Source organism: Saccostrea cucullata, unplaced genomic scaffold (assembly GCF_032062105.1).
Source record: "Saccostrea cucullata isolate Sc308-1 unplaced genomic scaffold, CSIRO_AGI_Scuc_v1 ctg120, whole genome shotgun sequence".
NCBI classification, from domain to species: Eukaryota; Metazoa; Mollusca; class Bivalvia; order Ostreida; family Ostreidae; genus Saccostrea; species Saccostrea cuccullata.
The window spans coordinates 394,113-411,877 of record NW_026937312.1 but is presented as its reverse complement, the minus strand read 5'-3'; the positions used below and the strand labels follow the sequence as shown (position 1 = coordinate 411,877).

The window sequence follows — 17,765 nt, the reverse complement described above, 5'->3', positions numbered from 1 at the left end:
TTTCGTACATTGGAATTTAATATTTTACTTCAAAAGCCTAAATTTTCAAATTTCCAAACAGGTTTTAGAATTTTAGGTTTTTAGATTTTTACTTTAAACATTCAAAATTTAAATTTCCAAAAACAAATTTTGTATTTTAGACCATTTATTTAATAAGTTTACGCTTAACAATCTAAAGTTCGGTACAGTTTGACGACTTTTGATATTTCAAAATTTACTTCAAACTTCTAAATTTCAACTTTTAAAACGTTTAATTAGATTTTTTGAAATGAGAATTTATGATTCAAACACCCAAATTTCAAATAACTAAAACATTTGGAGTTTTTAGATATTTACTTCAAATATCCAAAAATATCAAGTTCCAAACCTGGTTTGAATTTTGAAACTATTTCAAAAGATCTTTTGGTTAAGCAAAAGAGCTTTTAGATAGTTAGAATGTTGATCTAATATTCAAAATTTAAATCGGGATTGAACATTTGATATTTTAGATTTTAAATTAAAAATCTAAAACTCAAAGTGTTTTGGTTATTTGAAATTTGAATATTTGAAAATCGTTTTTGGAAATTTGAATTTTGACTATTTAAGGTAAAAATCTAAAATATCAAAATTCTAAAACCTTTTTAGAAATTTGAAAAGTTAGGTTTTTGAACTAAAATATTAAATTTCAATATATACCAAATCAGTGAGTTTTTTTTTAATTTAGATATTTGAACTAATATGTTAACATTCTAAAACTCAAAATCATTTTAGAAATTTGAATTGTTAAGTGTTACACGGACCGCAGACCATTGAGTTTTATATCAGTAGTTTGTGTAACATTGGAATAAATCTAATATATTTATATGTACTTGAAGAAAAATATTTTTTTTCTTCATGAATAATTTTATTTTACATACATGTAAAATAATATACATGGTAAAGCTAATGATAGTCACAACAAAATATTTAAAAAAATAAATTCTTGATTTTTCGATCAGAATTCCTTGGGAAACATAAACAGTGGGTATTGCTTTTGTTACATAAAAATACCTTTCTACCCTTTATAAACAACATAGGTTTTATATAAAAATGATGCTTAATTTCCTGATTGACGATATCTATTGGGTTTTGGAGATTAGGTCTTCCAACAATATGTTGGAATTCCCATAGGTACCAATTGCGCTCCGTTACTAGCAGACCTATTTTTGTAATCATGAAGCAGAATTTGTCCAAAGTCTAACACGTTAAAAGAAGAAAACGCTTGCTGTAGTCTCCAACTCGACATCTAGACACTAAGTATATCGCCAACTGTCAATTAACAATGGTTAATTCCATTCTTATGTCGATACTATATATCCCGGTGAGCTTGAGATAGAAGATACCACAGAGTCTGACATATCTATTTCATATTTTGATACTGGTATTTTACCTTAAGGTCAGACGACACATTCCTCTATGTCCTCTAAATGAGACTGTGTGCTGTATTGTCACAAGTATTTCTATGTATATATAGTCCTGCATGTTTTCATTGTTTTACTGTTATGTATATGTTAACAATGTCACTCAAAAGCTCATTAGAGCTTGCGTTATTTTTTAACTACCATACTGACTTTGAATAAAGTTTATCTTACCTTATCAAATATATCTTTTGCATCTCTTGATACTAGTATTATATTAAAAATATTGCATATTTGTTATTGTCTTGTGATATATTTCTGCATTGTTTTCAATTTTTTTGTGAATATAAGTACATCCAAAATTGTGATATAGGCCATTCAGAGGATTATACATATGGGATATATAAGAAATATCACTCTGTGTTATCCAAATGCCTTGTAAGGTACTCTAATATTTTGTGAAGAAACTTGTTTAAGTACCTAGACTTCAATGACAAGTTCTTGGGAAAAGTTTTTGAGGAACGTGTTGTCTGACCTTAAGGACAGACAAGACTTTCCTCATTAATATATATTTTTTTCCAAGATTTTGTCATTGAAGAATTACTGCTTTAAGGACCCTCTCTACACCATTGCAAAATATTTTTTGGACATTGAGAAAAATTTATTGCATAAAGGAGTTAATATTGTGCGTATCTATCTAATTTTCAATGTATGGTGCGTGGCATTTACCCACGGGAAAAATGTTCAAAGACAACACAGTATCAGTGAAAGGATATCGCTGTTAATTACTTCAATAGAGAAAATACGTGTAAATAACACGTTCAGTTAATTTATACTGGCCTTTAAAAATGTTGAGAATACTTGAATTGATTACAAATTCAGTAATATTGTGTAAATTTCTATTTTTTAAAATTTAGTCCTAAGGGTAGATCACTCTAACTGCAGAAAAATACCTTAGAATCAGAACTCTTTAGTGTGCAGTGTAGAGAGGTTTCTTAACATGTTTACTCCAAAAAATTGAGGTACCTTACCAGGCATTTGTGCGAGATACCAGACGGTGGCATTTCTTATATAATCCTTTAGGGAAAAAACTAAAAAAAAATTTAAAAACAATTAGAAGACGGTTTAGAAATCAGACAGTAATAAAAATTTTGCATATTTTTCATATTTTGAGAAGATATACAAAACAGATATTTGGGGAATGTATCGCCTGACCTTAAAGAGACGTTAATGGTAACCTAACAACCAGGCTTTATTATAAACGTGATGACTTTCTTTTCAATTGTCAACTTCCCGTACTTATGCAGCAATATGCTTTCATCATCTGCATACGGGGTTTATATCTAAGTTGATTTGATACGCAAGAGCATGCTCTACAAATGTACAATTTCTAAAACGAAATAAATATTTGACGAACAAGTTGATGAAACAAGAATGTTGTACGTTCGATGGTCGATACAAAGACATTGTCAGATATTTATCACTGAGTCAAACAAGACTGTTTTTATACTAATTGTTAGGCCAGTATTAACACACTGAATTGTCGATCATAACAAGAACACACGGAAGGGGGTGATCACTCATTTATGGTACCTGATCCCACCTCTGTTGATTTGGAGGTCTGTGTTTGCTATGCTGTTTTGTATTGTTTAATTATCTTTGAGCTTGAATACTAGTATTGTTCGTCATCGCCATATATTTCATTATTGAGTGCAAGATTATGAATTAATTTTAACAAGTCTAATTCCTTGTTGGTTTTCTTCATATTGCATCAAGTACTAAACATTCCGAGCTAAACGTACTGGTATCTGTTTGAAGTCTTCATGTCAAATGAACTGAGTGAAGATCGAACATTTTTCTGAAGTGCATCTTGTTTTAATGCTATTCATTTACCAAGTTTGAAATATTAATTTGAGCGGTTATAGCCTAAACTGTATTTTTACTGAGACTGAATTGTTGAACTTGACGTCAAAATTAAAGAAAGATGGACTCATTTCAAGGACTACGCTAAAGCGAGTCAAACTAAAACTAAAAAGGACTACAATGTTGGATCCATAGAAAGGTAAAATGTGATTATAGAATGTGAAAGTCTCTTTGGTGTGTTTTGTTCACTGTGATGAATTGAGGCGACATGTGTAGCTTTTATAATATAAACTGTAATAAAAATTCATTGATACAATCATGTAAATGTTTACTGGAATTAATGGAAGACCACAGACAGAATTTAAAGGGTCATTATAAAAGTATTCATGAGAATGTGCCAATGGACCTTTATTGTCAAGAAATGGATATTTTTATATGGTCATATTTTTCTGTTTAAATAGGTACTAGTTTTCTTTATAAGTACTGCATTACAAATTTTGAAAGTGTTATCTTGAACCATTTTCTTTCTTCATAACAAAGTGTCACTGACATTCAGACAGATACAGACACAGACATACAAATAATATGACCCTAAAAGATATAGATGTCTTTCTTTTTTAAATGCACAGCAGCTTGAGGTACTGATCATTCTTTAATATTAAAAAAAATTGAATGACAAGACACCTCCAAGACACCGCTTACACAAAACTAGTGGTCTAGCTACAACAATTTATCGGACAACTTTGTTCGGGAAAATATTATTTAAGATGACAAGAAATGCAACGGGTTATATAAAAGAATTCCGATTACATCACACTGAAATAATTTTCAATTTTAATAAAACAACTTAAAAATGTTTTTCTTTTTGCACTTTTGCAGTTTCATTTTTATACAAAAAAAAAATTTGAGAAAAATTCTTTTTACAGTAACTTTTCAGAATTGAACTTAATTCTTATCCTCGAAAGTCATAGTTTCCTTTAAAGCACAGATTTTCTTCTCACACTGCTTTAAAAATGTTCGAAAATTGTTTATTCTGTCTTCTACACCTGCTTCCGCTTCAATGTTTTCATTTGTTGCATGTGTCACGTTAACATTTTCGATCTTTATTTGGGGTATCATTTCACTAGAATAATCATCATAATTTCCAAATCCCAAGTTTTCCGAAGGATTGATGGCAGGTATCTTATTAGGAGATGGGCCAGAAGACTGGATTTGTGTATGTCTAGCAGCGACGTCCATTTCCTGTTCCAATTTATAATTCAGCATGTCTTGGTCCACAAAAGAAAGACCCTGACCATCATTATCTATTTCGTATTCTGAAAAACATCTTTTCCTGCTATTTGAACTTTGCACTGAACCCAAATACTGTGCACAACCTCCTGAAATAGGTTCATCTCTGACATATTCTATTTGTTCAAGTAATTCTTCCTGTCTTGAACGTACTTTACAGTCAACAGATTCATCACCGTACCCTTGGGACACGGGTTCCTCTTTAACTGCTACTAAATTCCACTGATTTTCTTGTGGAATTTCATACGCTTTTTCAAAGAGAGGTGATGTCTCATTTTCACTTCTACTTTCTGTTTTAATTTCATTTATAGTTTGCATATTGAACATGTTTTCGTTTTGCTCTTCACTGAAAACAAACCCACTGGAGATGCTAAGTTCTCTCCCGCTTTCACAAAGAGATTGTACTTTTTCACTTCCAGAACATTCGTTTTCCAGTTCCTTTGCTGCAGGAATACAAACACCCTCAGAGGTTTTAAAGACATTCATTTCTATATTCAACGCATTTTCTTTATCTAGGAAAACACTGTCATTGTTTTTTGGCAATGAAACTCGTCTGAGGGGAATTTCAAACTCGCGACATATCCTTTTCCTTTCCCGTCTTAACTTTCTAATTTTTGCATTTAATGACATACACACAATGTCTTGTCGGCAACTTTTACTGCATCGTGCATCAATCCCTTTCAAATGCATGTTTTCTAGACTGAGAGATTTAAGTACAACTCTAGAGAATTTTCTCAGCTTTGGATCATCCCATGGATCATAGAAGTTAGTTGGCCAACTCCAAAAATCTACTTCATCTATAGGTATGGTATACATCCTCAAACCCTCACGCCACATCATTTTCTTGCATCTCTCCTTGATTTTCTGAAGTCGTGGAATTTCTGTGCAAGGTTTTCGATTCTTAGGCAATTTTGTTTTAACAGGATCACCAGCTATCTTTTTCAATGTTTCCACGTCCTCTTCGCTTTCATGATTTAAGGTCTCCTTTCTAAATATTGTTTTCTCTGCTTCAGGTGTCTTTTGATTACAACATCTCCTATTCTTGGTGAAAGGGACATTTTCTGTTATTTCAAATGATGGGTCTTGCAACTGTTTTGCAATATATTCTGCGAAAATATCATCTGTCTCGTACATCACTTCTAGGTAGACACCATCTTTTATTTCAGGTGAATATAGTTTTTTGAAATAACAACAACCGTCGGCTCGTTCTACAACTAAAAACTTTTCTTTCAAGGATTTCTTCGAGATATGATAAAATTTCCGTAAAGGGAGCAGCTGTTTAATACGGCTGAAATAAGACCCGTCTGTAGCTTCAGGAATTTTCACATCTGGAATTATTGTTTGAATGATGCTTGGTTTTGTTTGACCATCTAACAGAGATACAACTCTTTCCTGTGGATGTATGACAGAAAAATATCTAGGTTTCTTTTCAGGGTAAACCATGTTTTCTGCATCTTGACTAGGATAATAAGGTTGCCTATTGGCTTGGTATTTTTGAAAGCAATTATTTGGAGGCACTCCTTTAACGCTGAATGTCTTTGCATAACCGTGAAATAAATCGAGTCTGCCTTTTCTGTTGTCTTCCTTGTTTTCATTGCATTCTTCTGGACTATCATCACAATAGGTTTTCTTTACCACCAATGTTTTATATGGCTTTGGTTTATCATGTTCTGATTGCAGCATGAACGATTCTGATATTTTTTCTTCAGACACAGTGCCTGATTTACTGTCATGCACATATCTTCTAACATGTTGAACAATCAATCCACTACCTCCTGATGTGCGAGTTTCTGCAGGTTTTGGGGTTGGCATATGAATAGATTTTAACATACTACTCTTTACATTTCCCATGGTTTCTTTTCCTTGATATGAAACTGAAAAATTGTCTGAAATGTTTCCACACTTATTCGGGTTGTCAACTTTCAACTGATGTTGAGTGTTCTTTGAGGTCTCCGCACGGTGGAGGACTGTCTGTACCGACAAAATTCCAGTTTTTGTTTTTAAAAATAATTTTTCTTTGTTTGCTTCAGTCTGAGCGAAAAATGAAGGGGTCGTAGCTTTATCAAGGTCTCTCCGTGTGGTCTTTGGATTGTACACAACCAAAGGTCCAGGATTTGTTGTCTGCGGCTTGGGTTGCGTATGAAATTTTTCATTTATTTCGGTTTGCCTGTGGATCACAACATGAGTATCATTTCTTTTCTCCACAGTGTCCGGTGCCTTGTACATTCTAATGGGCCCCTCTATCGTGTGAGTATTATGTCTTTTGTACACAGATTCCGGCGTTTTGTATATCAAAATTGGTCCCTCCATTGTGTGAGTATCATTTCTTTTGTCCACAGTTTCCAGGGCCTTGTGTATTCTAATTGGTTCCTCCTTCGTGTAAGTATCATTTCTTTTGTCCACAGGTTCCGGGGCCTTGTGTATTATAATTGGTCCCACTTTCGTGTGAACAGTCAGATTTGATCTAGGATTTAGACAATCGTTGGTGTAAGCATCGATACTATAAGTATGGTCATGCGCTATGACCGCTATGGTCTCTTTACTTATCAGACTGTATCTGTGGTCGTGAAATATTTGATCCCTTCGAAACTCCACTGACGATAAATTTGGAAAGCATTCCACAGGTTGTACTGGATTAGTGTTAAGCGTCTCTAATGAATGAGAAGTAGGCATTTTCTCGTTTTGACTTGTGTTAAACTTTTGTAAGAGTTCACTGTTTGGACAGTTTACCTCACTTATTTCAAATTCTTTATTGATTTCAATCGTAAAATCAAGATCTCCCTCTGAAAATTCAGAAAATAATGTTTCAGTGTTGTCATGGTTCTTGTTAGCACTACCATTTGTGTGGGAAACATTAGACATGCCGCTGATTTTAGCTATGATTTTTGGTACGGCATCTGTCTCTATTTTATCAATCGTTTCTTCCTCCGAACTGGAATAAGTTTCACGAGATCCGTCACTGATGCACGTAAATCTAGGCACGGTGTTTCCACCAGATTCAAAACTGGCACAATAAGAATGCTCCTTGAAACTATCCTCAATGGCTGGAGTGCTTAATGTGTCTGAAACCTTGGCTCTGCTCTTCAAATTCACATCATCAGATTGGTACTGCGGCTGATGTTCATCATTCAGGTTTTTCTTATCTTGTGCCAAATTTGTCTCTTCACATTCAAATTTTGGACAAGTAGAATCGTCAACTTCCATTGAGTTTTTTTCTAAACCTTCTACTTCATGATTATTACCAATTATACTGGTATTTGTGAGAAATACATTAGATGTGCCGCTGGTCTCAGCTAAGATTTTTGGAACGGTTTCTGTCTCTCTTTCACCAACGTCTTCTTGCAACCTGGGTTTACTTTCTCTAGATCTTTCACTACATTCGTTTCCATCGAGTTCATAACACGCATTGTAAGAAAGCTCCCTGAGCCTTTCCTCCTTGGTTGTAACACTTAACAGATCTGAAACCGTCGCACTGCTATTCATGAACACTTCATCAGATTGGTACAGCGACGAACCTTCAACTTTCAGGTCTTTCCTATCAATCTCTAAAGTCAATACTTCACACGATTCAAACCTGGGACTATTGCTATCCTTTAATTCCACCAAGCTTTTGTCTATATTTTGTTCTACTATCTCATTATTATCCTTGTTGTCTTCTGTTGTGGAAACTTCCTGTGACTGAGAATGATCAAGTTTTACAGTGTTATCAATCTGCTGCAACTGTGTTTCTGTTTTATTTAAAGTATCATTGAGAATCTTTCCGTCAACGATAGGATCGAGGAATTTTGAATTGCCATTGTCTTGTTCTTTATTGTCTTTGTATTCTGTGTTTGAAACCTGTTTTGTCAAAAGTTCAACATTGTCATTTACACTTTTTTTACTGCCTACTTCGTCTTCGATTGATTTGTTTTTCCGTGCCAAATCTTCCCCCTTTTCGAAAGCTTCACAAAATAATATTACGTTTTCATATGGAGCGCTGGGTGGTTTATTTTTACCTTCCCTGTTGACAGTTTGACACAATTGCACTGATCCTGTCCCCCTTTCGCCGACATCTTCTTGCGATCTGGATTTACTTTCGATAGATCTTACACTACTTTCGCTTCCATCGAGTTCATAACATGCATTGTCGGTTGATTCGTTTTTCTGTGCCAAATCTTCCCCCTTTTCGAAAGCTTCACTAAATAATATTACGTTTTCACGTGGAGCGATGAGCGGCTTATTTTTACCTTCCCTGTTGACGGTTTGACACAATTGCACTGATCCTGGTAAAGTTCTTACGACATCGATTTCTTCAGTGAAAGGTATTGACTCAATTTTCTTACAACTGTTTAAATTCTTTATTTGGAAGACATCACTTTTATCTTCAAAACTAGAGCCTAGTTCATTCCTATTCTCTGGACATAAAACCTCGCTATCTTTTGATTGAGTTTTCTCAGCATCTATTTCTTTATCTACCTTTTCAAATTGTTTTAAAGTTAAATCATTAGAATTAAATCCATCGTGGAGATCTTGGTTTTTACTTGTAGGAAATGCAACTTCGACATCCTGAGGGGCTTTTAAGTAACCTTCATCTTGAGGAAAATTTGACAATGTTTCAGATAACAACTCTCTTTCATTTCTACCTCCACTTAGCTTAGTAGAATTTGAATCGAGACCGATTACAACTGAATCTTCGCGACTGCGTTGGAGCCGTTCTGCAGTATCATCAGCGTCATTGCATACATCAACAACTTGACAGCACTCACGGAATTTTTCATGCTGTTCCAAAGATCCGGGACTTTTCATGGAGTCATTTTGTGGAAGCTCTTTCATGACGTCACTATTTGGAAGTTTTTCGCTGAAGCTATAATTCGGTGGGTCATCATTTACACTTTGTTCTTTGCCAGTTAATCCTTTTGCATCCATGCTTCTTTCCAACTAAACCATTATAAAACTGAAAAAAAGAGAAGTGATATTTAGTGTTTTCTTTGCTTATTCTATGTGTCATGATTTTTTACAGGCTCCGGGGTATAAACATTTGATTTCAACCTCACATTCCCATTATATATTCCTTTTGTAAAATTGAAACAGAAATCAAAAGTGAGCTCATCATAAGTTTTATGGCCCTGAACCTGTAATTTTCTAAAGAGTAAAGACCTATAAAAAATATTTGATATTACGAACTGTCATATTTGGCTTTTATTCAACTAATTTGATTGGTTAGAGCGATTTCCTACTTTTCTTAAAAGGGGAATTAATTAATTTTTGAACTAATATGAGAGGTCGCAGTTCTTAAAAATGAATACAAAAAGGATTCTTATATTTAAGTCTTCTAAATATATATATTTTTTAAAGTAAAAACTAAAAATTATATATAAACATAGTGTATATTCTAAACAATTAATCGATACAATTAACAAAATATATTACATGGATATGTTTAATATATTCCTGGACATAAAACTCTGCAACTTACAAAAACAGATTCGCTCAATTGTTAACGCTGCGGAAATGCATTTCTTTTTTTTCTATCAATTCAAAAGTAAACCTCAACTAACACATTTTATACAGGTACATTATCTAAGATTGAGCTTATTAATTAGTGGACGTGTATTTCAGAGTACATTCACAATTAGAACAATGGTTCTTTCTTTCTTATTCTATTGCGGTTTGAGAGATATTTATAAATATACGTATTTCATCATCTTTTTTTAAAACATAGACTTCTTGTTTACTAACAAGAAAATCAATTTTAATGTAAAAAAGGGGAGGAAAAAACTAAACGCATTGTGAGTAATAAGCTCAACATTATAAAATGATACCCCCGCCTCCCATATGGTTATAATGGCAAAGTCCATGTTTTTTTTTTAAAAGTAAAAATACTAAAAATGATATATAAACACAGTGTATATTGTTAAAATTAATCTAAAAGTTTCATTAAATTTCACTGGTGGTTTATGGAGTTGCATGTTTAATATATTCCTCACAGACATAAAACTCTGGAACTGACACACCGATTACTATATACCCTCCCGCTTTTCAAGTGGATGGTATAATAAATTGTCAGCGAATTAAATATTAAATATAATTTTTTTTAAATATTTGATTCAAAATGTAGTAGATGCAATTTATAATTTTCTACACATATAAATGTCGGCCTTGTAACTGTCTTCTGATTTAGAATTAAATGTATGCTTATTAATTAGTGGACGTGTATTTCAGAGTACATTCACAATTAGAACAATGGTTCTTTCTTTCTTATTCTATTGCGGTTTGAGAGCAATTTATATGCCTACGTATTTCCTCTTCTTTTTTAAAAACATCGACTTTTTATTTACTAACAAGAAAATCAATTTGAATGTGAACTAGAGGTACTGTGAGCGATGAGCTCACTAAATGATACCCCCCGCTTCCTGTATGGTTATAATGGCAAAGTCCATGTTTTGCTGTGGCCGGGAAACCCAAAATATGTGTCAGATCAAAAAGTTAAATAGTAGGTGCACAATGGCAATATGTAATAAAGATTCTGTGAAAGTTTCATTAAATTTCACTCGGTGGTTTAAGAGGAGTTGCGGATAAGAGATGGGTATTCCAAAGCGTCACAGACGGACGTACAGACGGATGGACGGACGGACACACCGATTACTATATACCCTCCCGCTTTTCAAGTGGGGGTTATAATAAATTGTCAGCGAATTAAATATTTATTTTTTAAAAATATTTGATTCAAAATGTAGTAGTTGCAATTTATAATTTTCTACACATGTAAATATCGGCCTTGTAACTGTCTTCTGATTATACCCCCCGCTTGAAAAGTGGGAGGGTATACTGTAATCGGTTTGTCCGTCCATCCGTCTGTTACGCTTTGTTGTATCCCGATGCAGTGCAGTAAATAACTAGAGGTATTGTGAGCAATGAGCTCATTAAATGATACCCCGCCTCCCATATGATTATAATGGCAAAGTCCATGTTTTGCTGTGGCCGGGAAACCCAAAATGTGTGTCTAGTCAAAAAGTAAAATAGGAGGTGCACAATGGCAATATGTAATAAAGATTCTGTGAAAGTTTCATTAAATTTCACTCAGTGGTATAAGAGGCGTTGCGGATAAGAGATGGGTACCCCAAAGCGTAACAGATAGGCAGACGGACGGACATACCGATTACTATATACCCTCCCGCTTTTCAAGTGGGGGGGTATAATGATATAAAATATTAATTCAAATGTTATTGAAGACACCAAACGGTAAGAAAAGAAATTTCCCAATGGAAATACTCACTAATTGTAGATACATGCACTTTTCTTATATTTTGTCTAGATTTTTAAAAAATTTAATGATTTTTTTTTTATTTCAGACAGTTTTGTCACTGTGTTATAAATCAATGTAAAAATAAAAATTTCAGCAAAAAGATCAGGCCCCAAGACCATAAAATGAGAATAGACTTAAGTCAAAATTTTGATTTTTAATATCTCGAATTTTGTTTCATTGTCAATTATGTTATTTCCAAAGTTGTACTGGTTTTAGATTTTGACTTAAGTCTGTTCTCAGTTTATGGTCTTGGGGCCAGATCTGCCCTTTTCCCTCCCAAGGTAGAAAATATTGATGAGTGATCCTCTATATTGAAATATTTTATTTTATTTTATATAAAAAGTTAAAAATCAGGTATAAGCGTCATCTGATCATATTTGATAGAAGATATGGGTAGATATATTATGTAAATAATTTAACGAAATTGTTAATTTTTATGCGCCCAGATCGAAAGATCCGAGGCATATATTGTTTTTGTCCTGTCTGTCTGTTTTTCTGTTAATCTGTTTGTCTGAAAACTTTAACCTTCGCCATAACTTTTGAACCATGAATGAAAGACACTTCATATTTGGTATGCATACTCCACTAATTAAGCACTTTCAAATGACACCAACGTCAATGACCTTGTGACCTTGACTGTGACCTATATACTAAAAATAGTTTTTTCTGCAAAATTTAACCTTTGCCATAACTTTCGAACCACAAAAGATAAAGACTTCATATTTGGTATGCAAACACCACTGATTAAACTCTTTTAATTAAAACCACAGTCAATGACCTGTGACCTTGACTGTGACCTATACCCTAAATATAGCCTTGTCGGCAAACTTTAACCTTCGCCATAACTTTTGAATGAAGAAAGATAGAGACTTAATATTTGGCATGCATACTCCACTAATTAAGCCCTTTCACACGACATCAAGATCAATGATCTTGTACCTCGACTGTGTCCTATATGCTAACAATAGCTTTTTATTTTATATATAAAAGACTGAAATTTATCAATGTTTATCAGCTCCTAAATTTCATCTTTAGCAGTGTCAACTTACATGTACTAACATTCAATCAAGTTATATTTACCAGTTTACATAATTAACAGTTAAGTCAGTGACATTTTTCATTAGACTGTCATTTCTTACTTTTGCATATTTTCAACATATTACATCATTATAACATTTTCTCTAAATATTAATATGTCACGTCTTCTTGCCAAAACTGAGCAGGCAAAATACAAATGAATACCATATATATAGACATCAATCATAAGTCTTCAATTTCACTTTTTCTTTGTATGCAACGCAGCAAGTAGCTCATACTTCTGTTTGATAAGATATATTAACATATGAAAAAAAAATAATATATACAAAAAGATCAAAAACGTGCTAACATTGATGCATACCACAATATTTCTGCAACACATAACTGGAATGTTTGGGCGCCATTTTCTTCACGTTCCCGTAACCACTTTTACCGGAAGTCAATGCTCGAATAACTAACGATGCAGGTCGCCATTATTATAAACGCAAGAATGACCAAGATCCATGATCTTTTAGAGAAATGAAAGTTTTAATTTGAGGCATAGTGGTTTTTAGGCAGGTTTAATGGCGAATAAAGAAAGATATAATAAATTTTGTTGCTGAATGCTTCCGAAAATAACAATTATGCATTTCGTCACTGGGGCTCCACATGGGATATTCAACTCTGAGAGACAATATTCGTTTAGAATGTGTTCTGGTCGATTTCGAAAGTGTTCTTGAGGTATCGATTGTTTCATTCAATCTATTTAATTCCTAAGGTTAATGTGATGTATTATTATGTGATGTATTAATGAAATACAAAGTTGTATACGATTTATTTCTTGCTATAAGAAACGTTATTACGAGTTTTGTCCCTTTGACCAACAATGGAAAAGAACTTGACATTTACTGGTTAGTTCGCAAGTAAGGTTATCTCTTTGTTGACATTTTTAAAAATAAATCTAGACATGGGGATCGTATTTCAAGTGTGTTAATACTTTCAGCCCTGCAGATTACGGTGAGGTGATTTAGACTTGTTTACCAGTCGCAGGAACCATCCTCTGACCTTGTCCGAATTCCGACGGGTTTCTATAATCAAAATATTTACACTATTCTCATCTGCTAAAGAGCACTGAGTGACCATTGTCCATTTAATTCATAAACAGCTAAAACTTGGAGCAAATTATTCCTTTTGTTTTCAGGTCGATTTAACGTAATGAAATCAATTTTATATAAATCTTATTATACATGTATAAAGAAGAAATATTTTTAAATGATTTTGAATTTCTAAATTTTGGTTGTGTGAGATGAAAGAATTTATAAAACAGCATTAAACTAAGACTGGGAGACAAATTGTAATGTTTTAACAATAAATCTTGTTTTGTTTCATGCAGTGAGTGCGTATGTGATCCTAATATAAAAGTGTTGATTTGAAAGATGTTCCAAACCCCCCTTTCCCAGTCCCATTTCAAGTTTCACAAAGTCCTGCCTCTTTTTCTTCACCCTCCTGTTCCATTCCTCCCCTTAACACGCTCATCTCACAGGTAGATTTAGAGGGGCCAAGCACCCCCTCCCCCTTCTTGTGTCCTAAATATACATAAGATTTAAAAATCCAATGTTGGTGTGGTTGTGGGCCCCTGCCCTGACTGGTCGCTCAGGACTGCATCTCCCCTGCATCTTTTTAACCTCCCAACCTTGGTATACATATCTCCAAAATATGTTTCTCCCTTCTGTAGCGGGATCACGTCCTCCAAAACCTATTTAAATCAATTAACGAATAAGATGTCTATAAAGACAACTTACACTTAAGTTAGAAGTGTAAATTTAAATCATGACAACTATTGTCTAATCCCTTTTCGGACAATTAAATGTATACATGTACATGTATACCACCTTAACCTGTCATGGAAATTTTTTGTAGTGACCTGCGGGATGAGGACCGTAGACTCATTTGTAAAGGATTTTGTTGTCCACTTTTTACCTGCTGATCAGGTGTGTGTTCTTGTTTACCTCCTACTGACCATAATAAAATCTAGGTCAAACCAGAATTCGGTCAGCTTTATAGATTAAGTCAATGTTTTAGATTTAATCTGCTAAAAGGCCTGTAGGTGGTTTAAATTTCATAAACCATATACATGTGTATATACTTAAAGAATTATAATTAAGGTTGAAACTTGAATTTATAGTTAAGAATTAAGTATCGCAAAAGATAAATTATACATTTTCCAGTGGTATTGATGTACGAGGTTACAAAAAATTTGCAAGCTATAATTGAATAATTTCAATAGATGAAATTGAATTGGGTTTTAGTGACTATTCTTTTGTAAAGTATCAACCCGTAGCGAAGTGTTCAGATTCCTTACCAATTTCGTCAATAGGATGGGTGGATTAGATTTTTTTTTGTTCGTGACTTACTTACGACCCCTCTTGTCTTGAATATGTCGTGTATCAAATTGATATGGAATTTGAATTAGTATTTTCAATTTGTCGTATAATCTTTTAAAACCAATATTTCAGGGGAATTAATACTACAGGCAATTGTTTCGGAAATAATTTTTTAACCCATAGTATTATTATACTATGGGTTAAAAAAAAATAGTTCCGAAACAAGTGCCTGTGGGGAGTACCCTAAATACAGTACATTGTATTTCTCTTTTTATAACTATGGCAAGGCGATCTTTCGTTTCAATTTGCTCAACCATGGACACTTACTAATCCCAATTCACTTTAATTAAGCACCCAGAATGAACATTATTTTAACCATCTCGCTATCTTCACTGAAACAACTAATTGAACTTTTGGCAAGTCCAATGTCGCCATAAGCTGTAAGGGATTTTCAAAGATTGACGCAATTCTTAATTAAATGCTGATTTAATTCATTTTCTTAATAAAACAATTTTTAATATTATTTTTTTCAGGGAAAACTTGAAAACGGTTATATCTGCAATTAAGAAATTTTTAGAGCTTTTAATCTGCTGTTAAGCAATACACAGTATAAATGTCTAATAAAACATGTCAAGAAGTCATATGTTTTGTAACAATTTTTTTTTTTAATGAAAATGAAGACAACAATAGTTTTGTTAGTAATTTTTCCATATCTGTGGAAATAAATCTTCAAGAAATATGTCAATTTAAGAAACACGTGAAAACCGTTAGAAAGTTATAATTTAAAAAATGAAAACGCGAACTTTTAAGAGATAACAAAAATACCACATGTATAGAATATTTTTAAGGAGTTTATTATCAGTCTAGCAATGCTTGAATATTCCATGAAATATAATTTTAATACATTGACAATTTACTTTTAACGGCAATTAAGAATGCTTTCCAGTTCATGATACATGTATATAATTTAAAAAGCTTTCCCATTGGTTTATATTATTTCAAGGAAACGTAACATTCCAAAAACTTGTTTACGACAGTCGGTGACTTGGCATGATTTTAGTACAGTATAATACTTTAAGTGCCTTAAAATAAAATTCTTTGAATTATTAGCGCATGCAGACAAATGTCGTCATTTATTTATTTTTTTAACGATCGACGATTGATTTAACATAATACAAACATTCAATTTGAAATTCTGGGTCGTATTTAGCACATTTCTCACAGCAGTAGTCGGCTAAATGTACATTTGCCTGATATTTTGGCGCACGTTTGCTCTGTTTTGAATATAACCTTAATCACTTTGAGAGGTCAACGTGTTTGCATTGTGTACATGGTTTACGTGCGGAGCACGATCTTCTTTTGTTTTTGTATATACACGTCTGAGGAAAATGAATGTGGCGAAGAAAAACAGTTTTTTCTTCTGTTCATTGTGATTCACATGTAACATATGACATTATATGATGATCTATATGGCGTAAACATACTGATACATATTCTTTCTTTATATCCCCCCCCCCCAAAAAAATAGACATGTACTAAAGAAAATGCATAAATAACGTAAAAAACAAAAAAAGTTTAGTGGGCTCTTTGTGATTTTGATAATACACAGGTCAAAAATTTTTATAGTTTGTCAGTATGAAAGTACTAACAATAGAAAAGATACGCATGCTCTGTTGGTATATTCTACTACTAGTACTAGTATTGTTAGCTACGTGATCTACGACATTTGAGACACATTGATCTCTATAAGTATATGTAGCAGTACACACAGACTTCACCCCACCCCACCCCTTCCGAGAGAGAGAGAGAGAGAGAGAGAGAGCTGCATAAATGCGCATCTTTCGTAATTCCCCATCAGTGCATGCGTCGTGTTAAACATTGTGCACTTTAAGTTGGTTCTATTCATGCGAAATCTTGTCAACTTAAACTATCTTTGACAATGTGTTTGTCGTTTTAGGCCGCAAGCTAGTTCTTTAACAAAAACAACTTAAATGTCTCAATTAATCTTGGTGAGAAAAAAATAATATGCACTAGTACAATGGCATATTAATATATTTTAATGTTTCGTTTCAAAAAATCTATTTTGAGCTAGCGGTATTGCTCATTTTTTAAAGAACAATATTACTGCTTCACAAACAGCCTAAGGCTGAAATGATCAACGTGTCCACTCAGTTTTATCGAAAACGTCATTTTTGGACCATGAAGGATCAAAATCAGCTCTGGAAGCATGTATATGTCGATAAATGCATGTAAAAGGGGGAATTCTTATCTAAGATTCATTGACTAGACCTAAAAATTAATATAAACATGCTGATCTCTAACAATTTACTTGAACATATTTGCATCTAGAATTAAATGTAACAGAAAAAAGAAGATGGGCGAATAAGGGGTGGAAAATGCCTATATCTTCATGTACAAAAAAAGAAACAAACAAAGAAATTTTGAAATATGCAAACTGTATAAGTAGTAAAGTACAAGTTCTAAGAGCAAAATGCTAATTATGAAAAGATATATGAATTAAGACGAATAAGACTTTGCTGTTGAAAACTC

At 33.2% G+C, this 17,765-nt stretch overlaps 1 protein-coding gene across 1 annotated transcript; it reads right to left on the bottom strand.

Annotated features, from left to right (window-relative positions):
* Positions 1 to 3,878: 3,878 nt before the first annotated feature.
* Positions 3,879 to 13,364, bottom strand: LOC134247890 (uncharacterized). The gene is made up of 2 exons (XM_062730292.1): positions 13,214 to 13,364; positions 3,879 to 9,462 (listed from the first exon to the last, which is right to left on the bottom strand). Exon 2 carries the CDS (start codon positions 9,432 to 9,434, stop codon positions 4,185 to 4,187), a length of 5,250 nt encoding a protein of 1,749 aa, XP_062586276.1. The 5' UTR covers positions 9,435 to 9,462; positions 13,214 to 13,364; the 3' UTR covers positions 3,879 to 4,184.
* Between the last annotated feature and the right edge of the window lie 4,401 nt (positions 13,365 to 17,765).